The sequence below is a fragment of the Rhinatrema bivittatum genome, chromosome 9, assembly GCF_901001135.1.
Source record: "Rhinatrema bivittatum chromosome 9, aRhiBiv1.1, whole genome shotgun sequence".
Classification (NCBI taxonomy): Eukaryota; Metazoa; Chordata; class Amphibia; order Gymnophiona; family Rhinatrematidae; genus Rhinatrema; species Rhinatrema bivittatum.
The window spans coordinates 469,358-485,913 of record NC_042623.1 but is presented as its reverse complement, the minus strand read 5'-3'; the positions used below and the strand labels follow the sequence as shown (position 1 = coordinate 485,913).

At 42.4% G+C, this 16,556-nt stretch overlaps 1 protein-coding gene across 1 annotated transcript in view; it reads right to left on the bottom strand.

Moving 5' to 3' along the window:
* CD36 (CD36 molecule) overlaps positions 1 to 16,556 on the bottom strand; it is a 142,817-nt gene that overhangs the window by 16,045 nt on the left and 110,216 nt on the right. Inside the window, exon 8 of the mRNA XM_029616476.1 lies at positions 58 to 245. Within this exon, the coding sequence (XP_029472336.1) occupies positions 58 to 245 (188 nt within the window). The remainder of the gene's footprint in view (positions 1 to 57; positions 246 to 16,556) is intronic.

Sequence of the window (16,556 nt, the reverse complement as noted above, 5' to 3'; positions counted from 1 at the left end):
AGTTTTCATATCAGCCTTTTTTTTCTTTATTTTCAAGCTTGCTGAAATGCCTCTCACCTTCTTTGCAGGCACTGATGTCTAGAATGCCAGCTTCAGTGCAGTTTCTTGATATAACCGGTTCTGTGCAAAAGCATTGGTTGTCAGGATTCACTTGAGGAGATGCAAAAGCTTTTGCAGGGAGTACAAACCGATAAACCGGAATTCCCTTCAGATTCTGCTCTCCCTCAAATTCTGCATAGATTGATCTATACATAAAAGAAAGAGATTATCAGGTGAATTTTCAAAGGAGTTACGTGCGTAAATGTGCCATACTATCGTAGCAATTTTCAAAAGCCATTTACTCGAGTTAAACCCAGTTTTATGCATGTAAACACTTTTTAAAAGCAGGCCTAAGTATAACGCAGTGCCGCCAGTAAATAAGAGAAAACACAGATGATAAAAAAGAATAGAATGTATACTGCTGGCCAAATTCTTCTGCTATGTTCCCTTCCTAGCAGCACCCATGTTCAACTGCAGTCTCTAGTGTTTTTTACCCTATTTTTCACAAATCAAGTTCACAAAACATTTAAGAATATAAGAACATAAGAAATGTCTAGTGAGCTCAACACCCTGTCCTTGACAGTGGCCATCCCAGTTCATTATTGGACGCAGATGACGTCCAAGTTCTTATACCCATCACCGACTCCATCGCCAACGCACTAAAAAGATGGGATAATGCCCTCTCATCCATCAACTGTCTACTCACACAACTCAACCTAGCCCTAAATCCTAATAAAACAGAACTTATGATCATTTCACCCCAACACATCAATCCTCTACCCACCTCCTCAGCCAACTCCCCCCTTGCTCCCCCAGTCCTCTCGCAAGCCGTAAGAGACCTAGGAGTTATTCTTGACCCTCAATTCAGCTTACAGAAATTAATCTCCTCCACCCTCAAAGACTGTTACTATAAATTACACACCCTCAAAAAACTTAAACCCATCCTGCACTTCAACGACTTTAGAACAGCCTTACAAGCCCTTATATTATCTAAAATTGACTACTCTAATGCCCTACTCCTAGGTCTCCCGAAAAACAGCCTTGCCCCCCTGCAGTTGCTGCAAAACGCAGCTGCACGCGTATTGACAGGCACCCGTAGAAAAGAACATATTACACCCATTCTGAAGCAACTTCACTGGCTCCCCATCACTGCTAGAATCCAATTTAAAACCCTTACCCTTATCCACAAAGCTATACACAATCCTGACATGCATTGGTTCCCTGACAGCTTACACCTCTGTGCCTCTTCCAGACCCACCAGAACGCCCTACACCGCAAACATTCACACTCCTTCTCCCAAACTCTTCCATCTTACAGCCACTAAACAACGTGCAATATCCCTAGCTGGTCCCTCTTTATGGAACGCTCTGCCCACCCACCTACGCCTTGAGAAGTGCCCTAAAACATTCAGACAGAATCTCAAGACCTGGCTGTTCACACGAGCCTATGCATGAGCCACACTTCCCTTCCCTGCTATTCTCCCATGCCTATTCTTTCGCCACACCTACTGAATTTCCCCCCTCAATTCTCTCCTCCCAGTATACCGTACTATTATACTTTTTCTTGTATTTAAGCATGATATTTTGTATGTAAATATTTGTACAGTTTAAAAATTAGTTTCCCTTACCCCTCCACCCCCCTCCACATCCCCTCCCTTAATATCTCCCCAGTTTCTATGTAAAACCTCCCCCCTAGTTCTAGTTCTTTTATCAGTTACACTGTGAAGCCCTGTTGGCCAGTTTGTTGTTCTATGGAAACCGATGTGATGTTTTCTTAACGATTGTCGGTATATTAAAAACTTTAAATAAATAAATAAATAAATAAATAAATAAATTATTAATCAACAGGTCCTATAAAGTAGATCTATCTCCTGTTAGTTTTCTTTTGTGTACCCAACTAATAAGGTTTAATGGACTTTTCCTCCAGGAACTTGTCCAAATTCTACTATTCTAGTTATTTATGTATTTATTGAGAATGCATTCACTGCCATTCTGGAGATCAAGGTGATTTTCAGCATCCTCTAGCAACATTTTCCACAATTTGTTTGTGTGGTGAGTGAAAAAGTGCTTTGAATTTCTTTATTTCTTTAGATTTGTTACCTGCTTTTTTGAATGAATGATTCATTCAAAGTGGTTTACATTTGATCTTTTTATCTTTATCTTTATTTATAATTTATAAATTGCCTACATCCTAGGTGATGTACAAAAGGTCCATAAAAGGTCTAAAATATGCATAATAAAACATAAAATCAAATACAAAAACAACAATAATGAAACAAGACAACTAAATAAAGTATAAATCACTTAATATAACAACAGTAAAACCACATGTACATAAAACAGATTAAAACAATAAAATACCATTTGCAAAGACAACAAACATAAAATCAATGGTAAAACATTTTGGTGAATAACCGAGCCATGAATCATGAAAGGATGCTAATAAAACACCTGTCTAAAAAGCCATGTTTTAAAAAATCTTTTAATTGACTTTAAGCCATCTGCCTGTCTTAGTTCGATAGGAAGTGAGTTCCAGAGAATCAGTGCAGCCACAAAAAAGGCAGAGTCTCTGGTGGTGCTAAGACAAGCTTGTTGAAGTGATAGAACATCTAAAGTTGCACACTGAGAGGATCTCAGCTGTCTACTAGGACAGTCTACTAGGACAGTAAAGGCATAGGAGGGCATTAGCCCATAGGGAAGTAGTTGATGAAATTAACTTATAAGTAATCAGCACAACCTTATACTTTATGCGCTCAGAGATTGGAAGCCAGTGCAGTTCAAACAAAACCGGGGAAATAAGAACATGCCATACTGGGTCAGACCAAGGGTCCATCAAGCTCAGCATCCTGTTTCCAACAGTGGCCAATCCAGGCCATAAGAACCTGGCAAGTACCCAAAAACTAAGTCTATTCCATGTTACCGTTGCTAATGGCAGTGGCTATTTTCTAAGTCAACTTAATTAATAGCAGGTAATGGACTTCTCCTCCAAGAACTTATCCAATCCTTTTTTAAACACAGATATACTAACTGCACTAACCACATCCTCTGGCAACAAATTCCAGAGTTTAATTGTGCGTTGAGTAAAAAAGAACTTTCTCCAATTAGTTTTAAATGTGCCCCATGCTAACTTCATGGAGTGCCCCCTAGTCTTTCTATTATCCGAAAGAGTAAATAACCGATTCACATCTACCCGTTCTAGACCTCTCATGATTTTAAACACCTCTATCATATCCCCCCTCAGTCGTCTCTTCTCCAAGCTGAAAAGTCTTTCTTTGTACCAATAATCAATCACGCCAAGGCATTAATCAATAACTGCAATGGTTTTATAGAGACAGCAGGTAAACCTAATAGTGCAAAGTTACAATAATCCACCAGTAGAAGGTTTGATTAGCAGCCCATGAGCAAAAGTCATTTGCAGCTTTACAATGGTGCGTGTGAATCAATTTAATTAGCAGCAATCACATTTTACACTGCAATTTTAAGATGTTTTATCTAAAAACAGCATCATAGAGTGTCTCCTTGTTTTAGTGTTTAAATTTCTCCTATTCATCCTTCTAGTCTTCTCTTCTGTTTCCATGTTTAACACTAAAGAGATCATTTAGAGGATACTCTTCACAGCCTTCATCTAACTTTATGAGTTATTTACCAAAGGTTTTCTCACTTTTTTTTATATATAATTTATACTTTATTCAATTTTACATCAAATACTTAATACAAAACATAAATTTTCAGAATGAAAAAACAATCAGGTAAAACTTAATAAGTCCATAGTACATTGAGGAGCTAACAAAAATACACAAATAATGTAAAAACAGAACAAATAATCCTCCCCATGTAATAGATCAATAGGACTTAGCAGCAATAGATGTTTGCAAATGTATATGATCCAAAAAGATAAATGTATTTCCCTGAAATTTTACCAAACAATACATTTGTAGGGGAAGTTTGGGAAAAATGTTGCTCAAAGGGAGATCACGTGCTGTTTTAATTGCAAAAAAAGAGTTCCGTTTTGCTTGTGTCTCCTTAGAGACACCTGGGAAGATCTGCACTTTTTGACCACAAAATAACAATTTTTTGAATTTAAAATATCAATCTCAGAGGAAAAAGATACCACCAGATTAGCCTTAGAGGTGATAGCATCCTGAAGAAAGTGAGAGAATTCAGGGGCAAACACATCCAAAGCTCCCTCATCATTTTGCATTAGGGCCTTAATGTAACTACACCTTTTTTCTGTGCGTTGTGCCTGTGTTTGCAACTGAAAAGGATTTTATCATGAGAGAGAGAGAGAGAGAGCTATGTAACTTTACTATTTATACCACTATAAGAGGGTGGACTTTGGGGGATGGGGTAGGTTTGGGGGGGCTCAGTTTTACATATACAGTATGAGGTATGAACAGCAAAGTTGACATCACTGAAGATTTTCTATCATTTGGAGCGATGAAAGCTAAAAGAGGAGTTGATTTGTACAATGTACTCTCTACCTAGCATGATTGAAGCTAGGTAGAGAGTACATCAAGCTAGGTAGAGAGTACATTGCACAAATCAACTCCTCTTTTAGCTTTCATCGCCCCAAATGATAGAAAATCTTCAGTGATGTCAACTTTGCTGTTCATACCTCATACTGTATATGTAAAACTGCGCCCCCCCCCCCAAACCTACCCCAACCCTATCAGACAAAAACTGAAGTACCTCTGTGACATAACATTTAAAAAAATTCAGCTCCAGAAAGTAGTCTAAATCTACCAAAATTCAAAATTCTTAAGTTCTTAAGTCTAAATCAATTTCCAATAATTTAGATTAGTAATGTATATTCCAATTATCCTTAACCATAACTGATAATGCACTTTGCAAGGATGTGAATAATGTTTGACATGATGTTATAATCCCCTTAGCTGAGGACAATTGAGACTCTAAAGCTCCATTCTGGAATCAAAAGCTAACAATTTAGTAGCTGTTCCCTCATAAAAGAAGAACAATTCATTAACAGTTTTCACTAAAGAATTTTCATTTCTATTTAGTATCCTCCAAATGTCCTTTTGTAATGTGTGTGGACCCTTGCTGCTCTGATAAGTTTAACACAGCCTATAGGGCAAACTCCAAAGTCCCTCACCATCAGCTGGCAAAACTACTGTAGAGAGAGACTGGAATATAGCTTCACTTATATCAGCCGCTTTCCTTACAGGTTGAGTGCTTGGGTTCTGGAGGCCAACAAGACTTAGGTGATAATCTGTATGAGAATAGAATAGGTGGAGATGTGTCCAGGCAAAGGTCAAATCCAAAAGTCAGTCTGCAGGAAAGACACGGATGAGGAAGGAATGACATAGCAGGCTGGACAGGGAGGCAAGTGGAGCTGAATATGATACGTCAGGGCAGGCTGGAGAACTGAGGCAAGATGTAGTGTATTTGGATTTTCAGAAGGCATTTGACAAAGTCCCTCATGAGTGGATAGGAGGCGATGTCCTTTCATGGATTACAAACTGGTTAAAAGGCAGGAAACAGAGAGTAGGATTAAATGGTCAATTTTCTCAGTTGAAAAGGGTAAACAGTGGAGTGCCTCAGGGATCTGTAGTTGGACCAGTGCTTTTCAATATATGGAGAAGAGACAGCTGAGGGGGGATATGATAGAGGTCTTTAAGATCATGAGAGGTCTTGAACGAGTAGATGTGACTCGGTTATTTATACTTTCGAATAATAGAAGGACTAGGGGGCCTTCCATGAAGTTAGCAAGTAGCACATTTAAGACTAATCGGAGAAAATTCTTTTTCACTCAATGCACAGTAGAGCTCTAGAATTTGTTGCCAGAGGATGTGGTTAGTGCAGTTAGTGTAGCTGGGTTCAAAAAAGGTTTGGATAAGTTCTTGGAGGAGAAGTCCATTAATGGCTATTAATCAATTTTACTTAGGGAATAGCCACTGCTATTAATTGCATCAGTAGCATGGGTTCTTAACATAGAAACATTGAAATGACGGCAGAAGAAGACCAAACGGCCCATCCAGTCTGCCCAGCAAGTTTCACACTTTTTTTTTTTATCATACTTATCTGTTACTCTTGGCTCTTAGTAACCTTTTGGTTCTATTTCCCTTCCACCCCCACCATTAATGTAGAGAGCAGTGTTGGAGCTGCATCTATGTGAAATATCTAGCTTAATTAGTTAGGGGTAGTAACCGCCGCAATAAGCAAGCTACACCCATGCTTATTTGTTTACCCAGACTATGTAATTCAGTCCTTGTTGGTTGTCTGTATATAGATCCCCTTTTCTTCATTCCCCCTGCTGTTGAAGCAGAGAGTTATGCTGGATATGCATTGAAATTGAAGTATCAGTCTTTCTCCCCTGCCGTTGAAGCAGGGAGCTATCCTGGATATGCGTGAAGTATCAGACTTTCTCCCCTGCCGTTGAAGCAGAGAGCTATGCTGGATATGTGAGAAGTATCAGTCTTTCTCCCCTGCCATTGAAGCACAGAGCTATGCTGGATATGCATTGAAAGTGAAGTATCAGGCTTATTTGGTTTGGGGTAGTAACTGCCGTAAAAAGCAAGCTACTCCCCGCTTTTTTGTGAATGCAAATCTTTTTTTCCACATTCATTCACATCCTCTAGACTTTATGGATCCACAGTGTTTATCCCACGCCCCTTTGAAGTCTTTCACACTTCTGGTCTTCACCATTTTCTCCGGAAGGGCATTCCAGGCATCCACCACCCTCTCCATGAAGAAATACTTCCTGACATTGGTTTTGAGTCTTCCCACCTGGAGCTTCAAATCGTGACCCCTGGTTTTGCTGATTTGGGTAATTGCCAGGTTCTTGTCGCCTGGTTTTGGCCTCTGTTGGAAACAGGATGCTGGGCTTGATGGACCCTTGGTCTGACCCAACATGGCAAGTTCTTATGTTCTTATAATTGATCTGGAAAAGAATACGACGAGTGAGGTTATCAAATTTGCGGATAATACAAAATTATTCAGAGTAGTTAAATCACAAGCGGATTGTGATACATTACAGGAGGACCTTGCAAGACTGGAAGATTGGGCATTCAAATGCCAGATAAAATTTAATGTGGACAAGTACAAAGTGTTGCATATAGGGAAAAATAACCCTTGCTGTAGTAGTTACACGATGTTAGGTTCCATATTAGGAGCTACCACCCAGGAAAAAGATCAAGGCATCATAGTGGACAATACTTTAAAATTGTTGGCTCAGTGTGCTGCAACAGTCAAAAAAGTAAACAGAATGTTAGGAATTATTAGGAAGGGAATGGTTAATAAAATGGAAAATGTCATAATGCCTCTATATCGCTCCATGGTGAGACCGCACCTTGAATACTGTGTACAATTCTGGTCGCCGCATCTCAAAAAAGATATAATTGCGATGGAGAAGGTACAGAGAAGGGCAACCAAAATGATAAAGGGGATGGAACAGCTCCCCTATGAGGAAAGGCTGAGGAGGTTAGGGCTGTTCAACTTAGAGGTCTTTAAGATCATGAGAGGTCTTGAACGAGTGGATGTGAATCGGTTATTTACACTTTTGAATAATAGAAGGACTAGGGGGCATTCCATGAAGTTAGCAAGTAGCACATTTAAGACTAATCGGAGAAAATTCTTTTTCACTCAATGCACAATAAAGCTCTGGAATTTGTTGCCAGAGGATGTGGTTAGTGTAGTTAGTGTAGCTGGGTTCAAAAAAGGTTTGGATAAGTTCTTGGAGGAGAAGTCCATTAATGGCTATTAATCAAGTTTACTTAGGGAATAGCCACTGCTATTAATTGCATCAGTAGCATGGGATCTTCTTAGTATTTGGGTAATTGCCAGGTTCTTGTGGCCTGGTTTACCCTCTGTTGGAAACAGGATGCTGGGCTTGATGGACCCTTGGTCTGACTCAGCATGGCAATTTCTTATGTTCTTAAGATGGGCTGGACAGTCATGGCAAAGCAGGAAGCAGGACACAGGAACCATGAAGGGAGGAGAAGCAACTCGCACTGCACCAGGAAGTCAGGAGACCCATTGCTGAGGTGAGGAGGAGGAGTCTGGTGAGCCCTTCTAGAGGGCTAAGGCCACTGATGTCATCAAAGGATGCCACATCCTTTTCCCACTACAGGCCCTTTAAAAGAGATGACGTCGGGCATGCGCATGCCTATGGGTGTGAGCTGGAGACGGTGGTCTTGGTGACATCCTGCCATGAGTGTGAAGCTCAGTGGCATCCCACTGTGGGGGTGAGGCCCAGCTGCTGGTGGCATTGGGGGTAAGTGCAGTGGCTTGCAGGGACATCCCGCAAGTCTCCAAATGTAACACCTTTAACATATTTTCAGGTTTGCTTTCTTCCCTGGAACTATGGTTGCCAATTGGCTCCAGATTTAAAGGGGAGGATGATCCAGTCCTGGTTTTACCCATTGCATGCTGGGACTTATTCTGACTTTCCTAATGCATTCCCTAAAAAATCAAGACTATAAGTACCTGCATGCAGGGGAGTAAAACCAGGTCTGGATCAACCTGTCCTGAAAATCTGCAACCCTACCTGGAACACCTTCTGTCCGCCCCAGGAATACTCCTGGCATATCCAGCTAAATTCTAGCTGATAAAGCGTTATCTGGCTAACCCTAACCCTAACCCTAACCCTAACCCTAACCCAACCCTAGCTGGAACACCTTCTGTCCGCCCCAGGAATACTCCTGCTGATAAAGCATTATCTGGCTAAGATTCAGCAGGATAAGTTGCCAAATATTGTGGCTAAGTTATCCATCCAAATGGCTTTTGAATATCTATCCCTCTAGATTACTTTCTGTTCACTTCCGGTTTCATTCCAAAGATCTCTAATAGTGAAATCCTGTTTATTCCATTTCAGTCACAGACGTCACTAACACTTAGCACAGGAGAGCTACATGGAGACTTAATACTTCTTTGCGAGATAAGCAGTTTTCCAGTTCACTGAAGGCATGGGTGAAGGAGTTTAATACTTTTAATCCAGAAGCTGATAATCGACTGATACTATGTTGGGAGTCCTTTAAGGTATTCCTTCATGGCAGAATAATCTCATATGTTAGTCACCGGCAGAACCTGTGCAGACAAAAAGTCAATGAGCTCGTATCACAGATTCGGGACTTGGAGCTCAAGCACAAAAAGGACTGCTCCCACAGAAACTAGGGAAGTGCAGGAGAGGTTTCAAATCCTTTCAAATAGTTACCATTGGGAAGACTCAGAAATATACCAAAGAAAATCCTATGAGTATGGAGACAAACCTGGTGCTTTCCTGGCTAGGACGGTTAGGAAGAAGGCTAGCAGGGCCAGGTCTGGCACTACTGGGTGTTCAAACTGTGCAATTGAACAGGGCGGCACACCTGGTGGGGCGGCATCAAGAGCAGGGAGAGGCCCGTGCTGCTGCTGCTGGTGGACCCGATCCCACCGGCACAGGAAGGACCCAATTCCACCAGCGGTGGATGAATGAGGTCCGTGATGCTGTCAGTGGACCCAATTCTACCCGTGGCAGAAGAAGAGGAGGTCCGTGGTGCAGCCGGTGGACCCGATCCTACCAGCGGCAGAACTAGGAGGCCACAGCAGACAAAGCCCATCTGACAGCTCCTCCTTCAGTGCTGGCCCCACAGTATTCAAAACTTGTGGTGCTAGAACTTCTTGCATTCTTGCGAGATGAGAATAAAGAAAATGCTAGCACCGCACTTGTTGAATTTCCTTGGGGCCACCACATGAAGAGGAGCTTCAGAATGGCTTTTCTCCACAAAGTCAGAACAGGCTGGCAACAGCAATGGAGGAGGAATGACCCAAGGACCCTGACTGTCTGGTCTGCATGTGTGAGTGAGTGAATGGGAGCCTGCCTGGGTTGCTTATATGTATGTGTGTCTGTGAATGGGAGCCTGCCTGGGATGAGTATTTGTATGTGAATGGGAGCCTGCCTGGGTTGCATATATGTATGTGTGTCTGTGAATGGGAGCCTGCCTGGGATGAGTATTTTTATGTGAATGGGAGCCTGCCTGGGTTGCATATATGTATGTGTGTCTGTGAATGGGAGCCTGCCTGGGATGAGTATTTGTATGTGAATGGGAGCCTGCCTGGGTTGCATAGGGATGTGAATCGTTTTTTGACGATTTAAAATATCGTCCGATATATTTTAAATCGTCAAAAATCGTTAGAGCCACGATACAATAACAATTCCCCCGATTTATCGTCAAAAAATCGTAAATCGGGGGAATGGGGAGGGGAAGGGGGAGGGCGGGAAAACCGGCACACTAAAACAACCCTAAAACCCACCCCGACCCTTTAAAATAAATCCCCCACCCTCCCGAACCCCCCCCCCCCAAAATGCCTTAAATTACCTGGGGTCCAGCGGGGGTCCGGAACGACCTCCTGCAGTCGAATCGTGTTGTCTACAGCCGGCGCCAATTTGGAAAATGGCGGCGCAAAATGGCGCCGGCCGTAGACAACATGATTCGACCGCAGGAGGTCGTTCCGGACCCCCGCTGGACTTTTGGCAAGTCTTGTGGGGGTCAGGAGGCCCCCCCAAGCTGGCCAAAAGTCCCTGGGGGTCCAGCGGCGGTCCGGGAGCGATCTCCTGCCGCGAATCGTTTTTCTGTACGGAAAATGGCGCCGGCCATACGCGTGATGCAAGAGTATTTGCCATTTCAAGATGGATTCGGCGTCTCTACTGTCCATCTTGAAATGGCAAATACTCTTGCATCAATACTTCTCAGATGCCCCTGAGGAAGCATTACCACGAAACACCGGCCGTGTAGGGCTGTGTTTATTATTTACAACAAAGAGATTGCTGCCTTCATCATGGATTTGTATTGGAATTTAAGGTCCATTGAGACTTTTAATGAAAATGATAAAAATTAAGACAAAAAAACATTTTTGATTTACTAATAAAAAGATTTTTGATGGTGATGGTGAATGATTAAAAGACCGGTTGGGTTCTTGTTGAGAAATCACAACGTCAGGCTTGCTGACACCGTCACTTAGGCTATATTTAAAATTCAATTTGTTTCCCTCATTGTTTACAGTTTACCAAATGGGTTACTGTATTGACTCTCTCTGATTATAATTTTGAGATTTCAATTACCCCAATATTGACTGGGTAAGTAAAACATCAGGGCATCCTAGAGAGACAAAGTTCCTGGATGGACTAAAAGACAGTTTTATGGAGCAATTGGTTCAGGAGCCGACGAGAGAGGGAGCAATTTTACATCTAATTCTCAGTGGAGCGCAGGATTTGGTGAGAGAGGTAATGGTGGTGGAGTTGCTTGATAATAGTGATCATAATATGATCAAATTTGAAGGGGGACAGTATGTAAATCCACAACACTAGTGCTAAACTTTCAAATGGGAAACTTTGACAAAATGAGAGAAATAGAAAAAAATGGAAAGGTACAGCTATAAAGGTAAAAAGTGTGCAACAGGCATGGACATTGTTAAAAAAAAATACCATCCTAGAAGCACAGACCAGATGTATTCCATGTATTAAGAAAGGTGGAAAGAAGGGAAAACGATTACTGGCATGGTTACAAGGGGAGGTGAAAGAGGCTATTTTGGCCAAAAGATCTTCATTCAAAAATTGGAAGAAGGATCCATCAGAAGAAAATAGGATTAAGCATTGGCAAGTTAAATGTAAGACATTGATAAGACAGGCTAAGAGAAAATTTGAAAAGTAGTTGGCTGTAGAGGCAAAAACTCCCAATAAAAACTTTAAAAATATATCCGAAGCAGAAAGCCTGAAAGGGAGTCAGTTGGACCGTTGGATGATCAAGGGGTTAAAGGGACACTTAGAGAAGATAAGGCCATCATGGAAAGATTAAACAATTTCTTTGCTTCAGTATTTACTAAAGAGAATATTGGAGAGATACTGATTCTGGAGAAGGTTTTCATGGGTGATGATTCAGATCAACTGAACCAAATCACAGTAAACCTGGAAGATGTGATATGCCTGATTGACAAACTGAAGAGTAGTAAATTACCTGGACCAGATGGTATAGACTCCAGCAATCTGAAAGAACTGAAAAATGAAATTTCAGACCTATTAGTAAAAATTTGCATCCTATCATTAAAATCATCCAATGTACCTGAAGATCGGAAGATGGCTAAAATGTAACCCCTATATTTAAAAAGGGATCGAAGGGTGATCTGGGAAACTATAGACTGGTGAGCATGACTTCTGTGCTGGGAAAAATCATAGAAACTATAATAAAGAAAAAAATCACAAAATATTTAGATAGACATGGTTTGATGTGACACAGCCAGCATAGATTTACCCAAGGGAAGTTTTGCATCACAAATCTCCAACATTTTTTTGAAGGGGTGAATAAAGATGTGGACAAAGGTGAACAGGTATATGTGGTGTATTTGGATAAGAACATAAGAAAATGCCATACTGGGTCAGACCAAGGGTCCATCAAGCCCAGCATCCTGTTTCCAACAGTGGCCAATCCAGGCCATAAGAACCTGGCAAGTACCCAAAAACTAAGTCTATTCCATGTAACCATTACTAATGGCAGTGGCTCACTGGCTATTCTCTAACAGGTCTATCCTGTAAAGTGCGGCCGCGTTTACCCTGCTCCTAAGCCGCTTTTTACTTCGTTTCCGGCCGCGTTAGCCCTTCCTGCGATCCCGAATCCCCTTTAACCTACTCCTACCGTGTCCTAAATTCCCTGGGCAACCCCTTCCGCCCGCGGCATGTATATTGCATGCAAACGAGCGAATTAGCTCGATATTGCATGCAAACGAGCGAATTAGCTATTCCCTAGCATCCCGTAACCCGCGCCCCGACTATCGCTATCTTTCCCTGCCGTTTTGTCGCGCGTTTAACCTGCAAACTTACCGCCTACCCTGACCCAGGCGGTAGAGGCATGGGTAAGGGTAGGTGGAAAGCTTTCCCCCAGCCCCCGCTCACCTGCCCCCGCCGCGATCATGGGTGCCGGTCTCCGTGGCAGCCCCAGTCCTCTCCCCTGCTCCCGAAGCCAAAAAAAAGCGAAAAAAACGTTGCAGCCCCCCTCCGATGTCCGGACTGGGGCTGCCACGGAGACTGCAACGGCAAAGCAAAAAAAACGGCGAAGCAAAAAAAAACCAAAAGCAATTTTGGTTTTTTTTCACTTCGCCGCTGTGTCCCCCCTCCTCTCGGAGCAGGGCGCGAAAAGCAGCCTTGCTCCGGGAGAAGGAGGGACACAGCGGCGAAGCAAAAAAAAACCAAAAGCAATTTTGGGTTTTTTTTTTTCAAAAGCGACAATTTTGTTTTTTTTCCAAAAGCGACTTACTTTTGGGATCTGTCAAGATCCCAAAAGTAAGTCGCTTTTGGACGCCTGCAAAACTTACTATTCTGAAGCCATCAGCAGGAAGACATTGCAATCGTAGCTCCTCCCGACGAAGATGGCCGCCTGCACGGGGAAAGCGTGCAATTGGCCGCTGAAGACGTGACGTCACGACGTTTGGCGTCACGGGATGTGACGCCACGTCTTGAGCGGCCAATTGTAGCTTCCCCCGTGCAGGCGGCCATCTTTGTCTTCCTCGGGAGGAGCTACGATCGCAATGTCTTCCTGCTGATGGCTTCAGAATAGTAAGTTTTGCAGGCGTCCAAAAGCGACTTACTTTTGGGATCTTGTCGCTTTTGAAAAAAAAAAACCAAAATTGCTTTTGGTTTTTTTTTTCTTCGCCATTGCAGTCTCCGTGGCAGCCCCAGTCCGGACATCGGAGGGGGGCTGCAACGTTTTTTCGCTTTTTTTTTTTTTTGGCTTTGGGAGCAGGGGAGAGGACTGGGGCTGCCATGGAGACCGGCACCCATGATCACGGCCGGGGCTTTTTTCGTTTTATTTTTTTTTGCTTCGCCGATGTCAGTGTCTATTCTACCCTCCTCCCGGAGCAAGGCTGCTTTTCGCGCCCTGCTCCGGGAGGAGGGGAGAACAGACACTGACAGCAGCGAAGCAACTTCCTGGTATCTGTCATTTCAAATGACATTTGAAATGACAGATACCAGCGTGGCGTGAAGCCTTAGGCCCGCGCACCCAGGATACTGTATAGGCGCTCTATCCAGTAAAATGGGTTGCGCGGGCCTAACGCTTCACGGGCACTTCTTAGCCGCGGTTTACATTTGCATGAAATTAGAGTTCAGGATCGAGCGGTAGGTGAGCTGCACTGTGCATGCGGTAACCGCGGGTGCCGTAGGCACTAACACAGCTCTTCCTACCGCTCGGTACTGGATAGACCCGTAAGTGAACTTAATAGCAGGTAATGGACTTCTCCTCCAAGAACTTATCCAATCCTTTTTTAAACACAGCTATATTAACTGCACTAACCACATCCTCTGGCAACAAATTCCAGAGTTTAAATGTGCGTTGAGTAAAAAAGAACTTTCTCTGATTAGTTTTAAATGTGCCCCATGCTAACTTCATGGAATGCCCCCTAGTCTTTCTACTATCCGAAAGAGTAAATAACCGATTCACATCTACCCGTTCTAGACCTCTCATGATTTTAAACACCTCTATCATATCCCCCCTCAGTCGTCTCTTCTCCAAGCTGAAAAGTCCTAACCTCTTTAGTCTTTCCTCATAGGGGAGTTGTTCCATTCCCCTTATCATTTTGGTAGCCTTTCTCTGTACCTTCTCCATCGCAATTATATCTTTTTTTAGATGCGGCGACCAGAATTGTACACAGTATTCAAGGTGCGGTCTCACCATGGAGCGATACAGAGGCATTATGACATTTTCCGTTTTATTCACCATTCCCTTTCTTTTTTTTTATTTTTAATTTTTTTTATTTTCATAACTTTTCAACAATATTATTACATATTGAAACTTATAAGAAAAACTGGAAATATCACAAGATGTACATTCCTTTTCAGTCTTGCAACTTGAAAGGAAAAGAAAGAAGAAAATAAATTATATTTTTTCCATATTATAAGCAAAGGGAGAGACCCTTGACATGAAAATAAGCGGAATTATAAGTATTCAACATAATTACTATCACACGGTTATTTGCAGATTTATCATTCTTTGCCTAACTTCCCAGGACTAATCAGAGTGAGAGTCCAGATATACACGTAATTGTTCCAATTCAGTAAATATATACTTATTATTATTGTAAACCAAAATACAACGACATGGATATTTTAAATGAAATTTTGCCCCGCGGGTCACAATTTCATTCTTCAAAGCAAGGAAGGCTTTCCTTTTCTCTTGGGTTCTCTTGGTGATATCTGGGAATATTCTGACTTGATATCCATAAAATAATTCAGCCTGTTTTTTGAAAAATCTTCTTAATACCTCATCTCTGTCAGAGATCTGGAGGAAAGAGAGGGAAACAGTTGCTCGCTCTTGAATCTTTGCTTCGTAAGATTTCTCAATAAAATCAGTTAAATTATCGAGAGAAGCTTCTTTTTCCATTTGTTCTTCCTGAGAGTCTCTCTCTTTAAGTTTCCCTCCTGGAACGTAATAAGCTCTAGTTACTGTTGGAATAGTCTCTTCTGTGTACATCAGGATATTACTTAAGTAACTTTTAATTAAATGTTTTAGCGGCAACCATTTTGTTTTAGGGAAGTTTAGAATTCTCAAGTTACTTCTTCGTAACTGATTTTCTAGAAAGTCTATCTTTCCATTCACATATGAATCCGACTTTATCAAATTGCATTGAACTGCTTTTATATCTTGAATATCTTTCTCCATTTTTAACATAGATGAATCACATTTCTGGACTCTTAATTCCAAAATATTAGACTTCTCTAAATTCTGTTTCACAGCATTTGTTAAGTCCAAAATAGCTTTATTCATCACAGTTAATGCCTTCCATATTTCTTCTGAAGTTATTTTTTCAGGGGAAATCAAAGGGTGTTTCAATACCACATGTATTTCGTTTCCCTCACCTCCTTTGTCCTGGGAATCCACCTCTCTTTGTTCATCTCGTCCCGAGCCAGACTCTATTCCCCCGGAGCCCAGACCTTCTGGGCTCACCGAAGCCAGCACTCCATCCATGCCGCTTCTCTGGGGCTCCTCCGATGTTCCCACAGGCTGGTTCGTTGAGATTCTCTGCTGTTGTTCTCCTCGCCCCTCATAGAGCGAGGGATTGCAGGAAAGGGAGGGGGTTGTAGGCTCGCCGGGACTAAGCGAGATCTCCTCGGCCAGGGCGTGCGGCGTCCGCTCATCGCCTTCCACGCCAGCGGCCCCCCTCACCGGCTCTAGCTGCAAACCAGGAAGCACATCTTCAATCCGCATCTGACGAAGAGGTAATGGAGTTGAGGCCGTAACCTCTCTAATTCTTGCTTTCCGCTTCGTATGAGGCATTGAAAAACGTTGTAGAAACTGTAAAGGAACAAGCTTAGCAAGATATAGAGGAAAAAATGCGGAGCTAGATTGCCTCGATGTTCACCGTGTGGCGGCCATCTTGGGTCTCTCACCATTCCCTTTCTAATAATTCCCAACATTCTGTTTGCTTTTTTGACTGCCGCAGCACACTGTACTGACGATTTCAATGTGTTATCCACTATGACACCTAGGTCGCTTTCTTGGGTTGTAGCACCTAATATGGAACCCAACATTGTTTAAT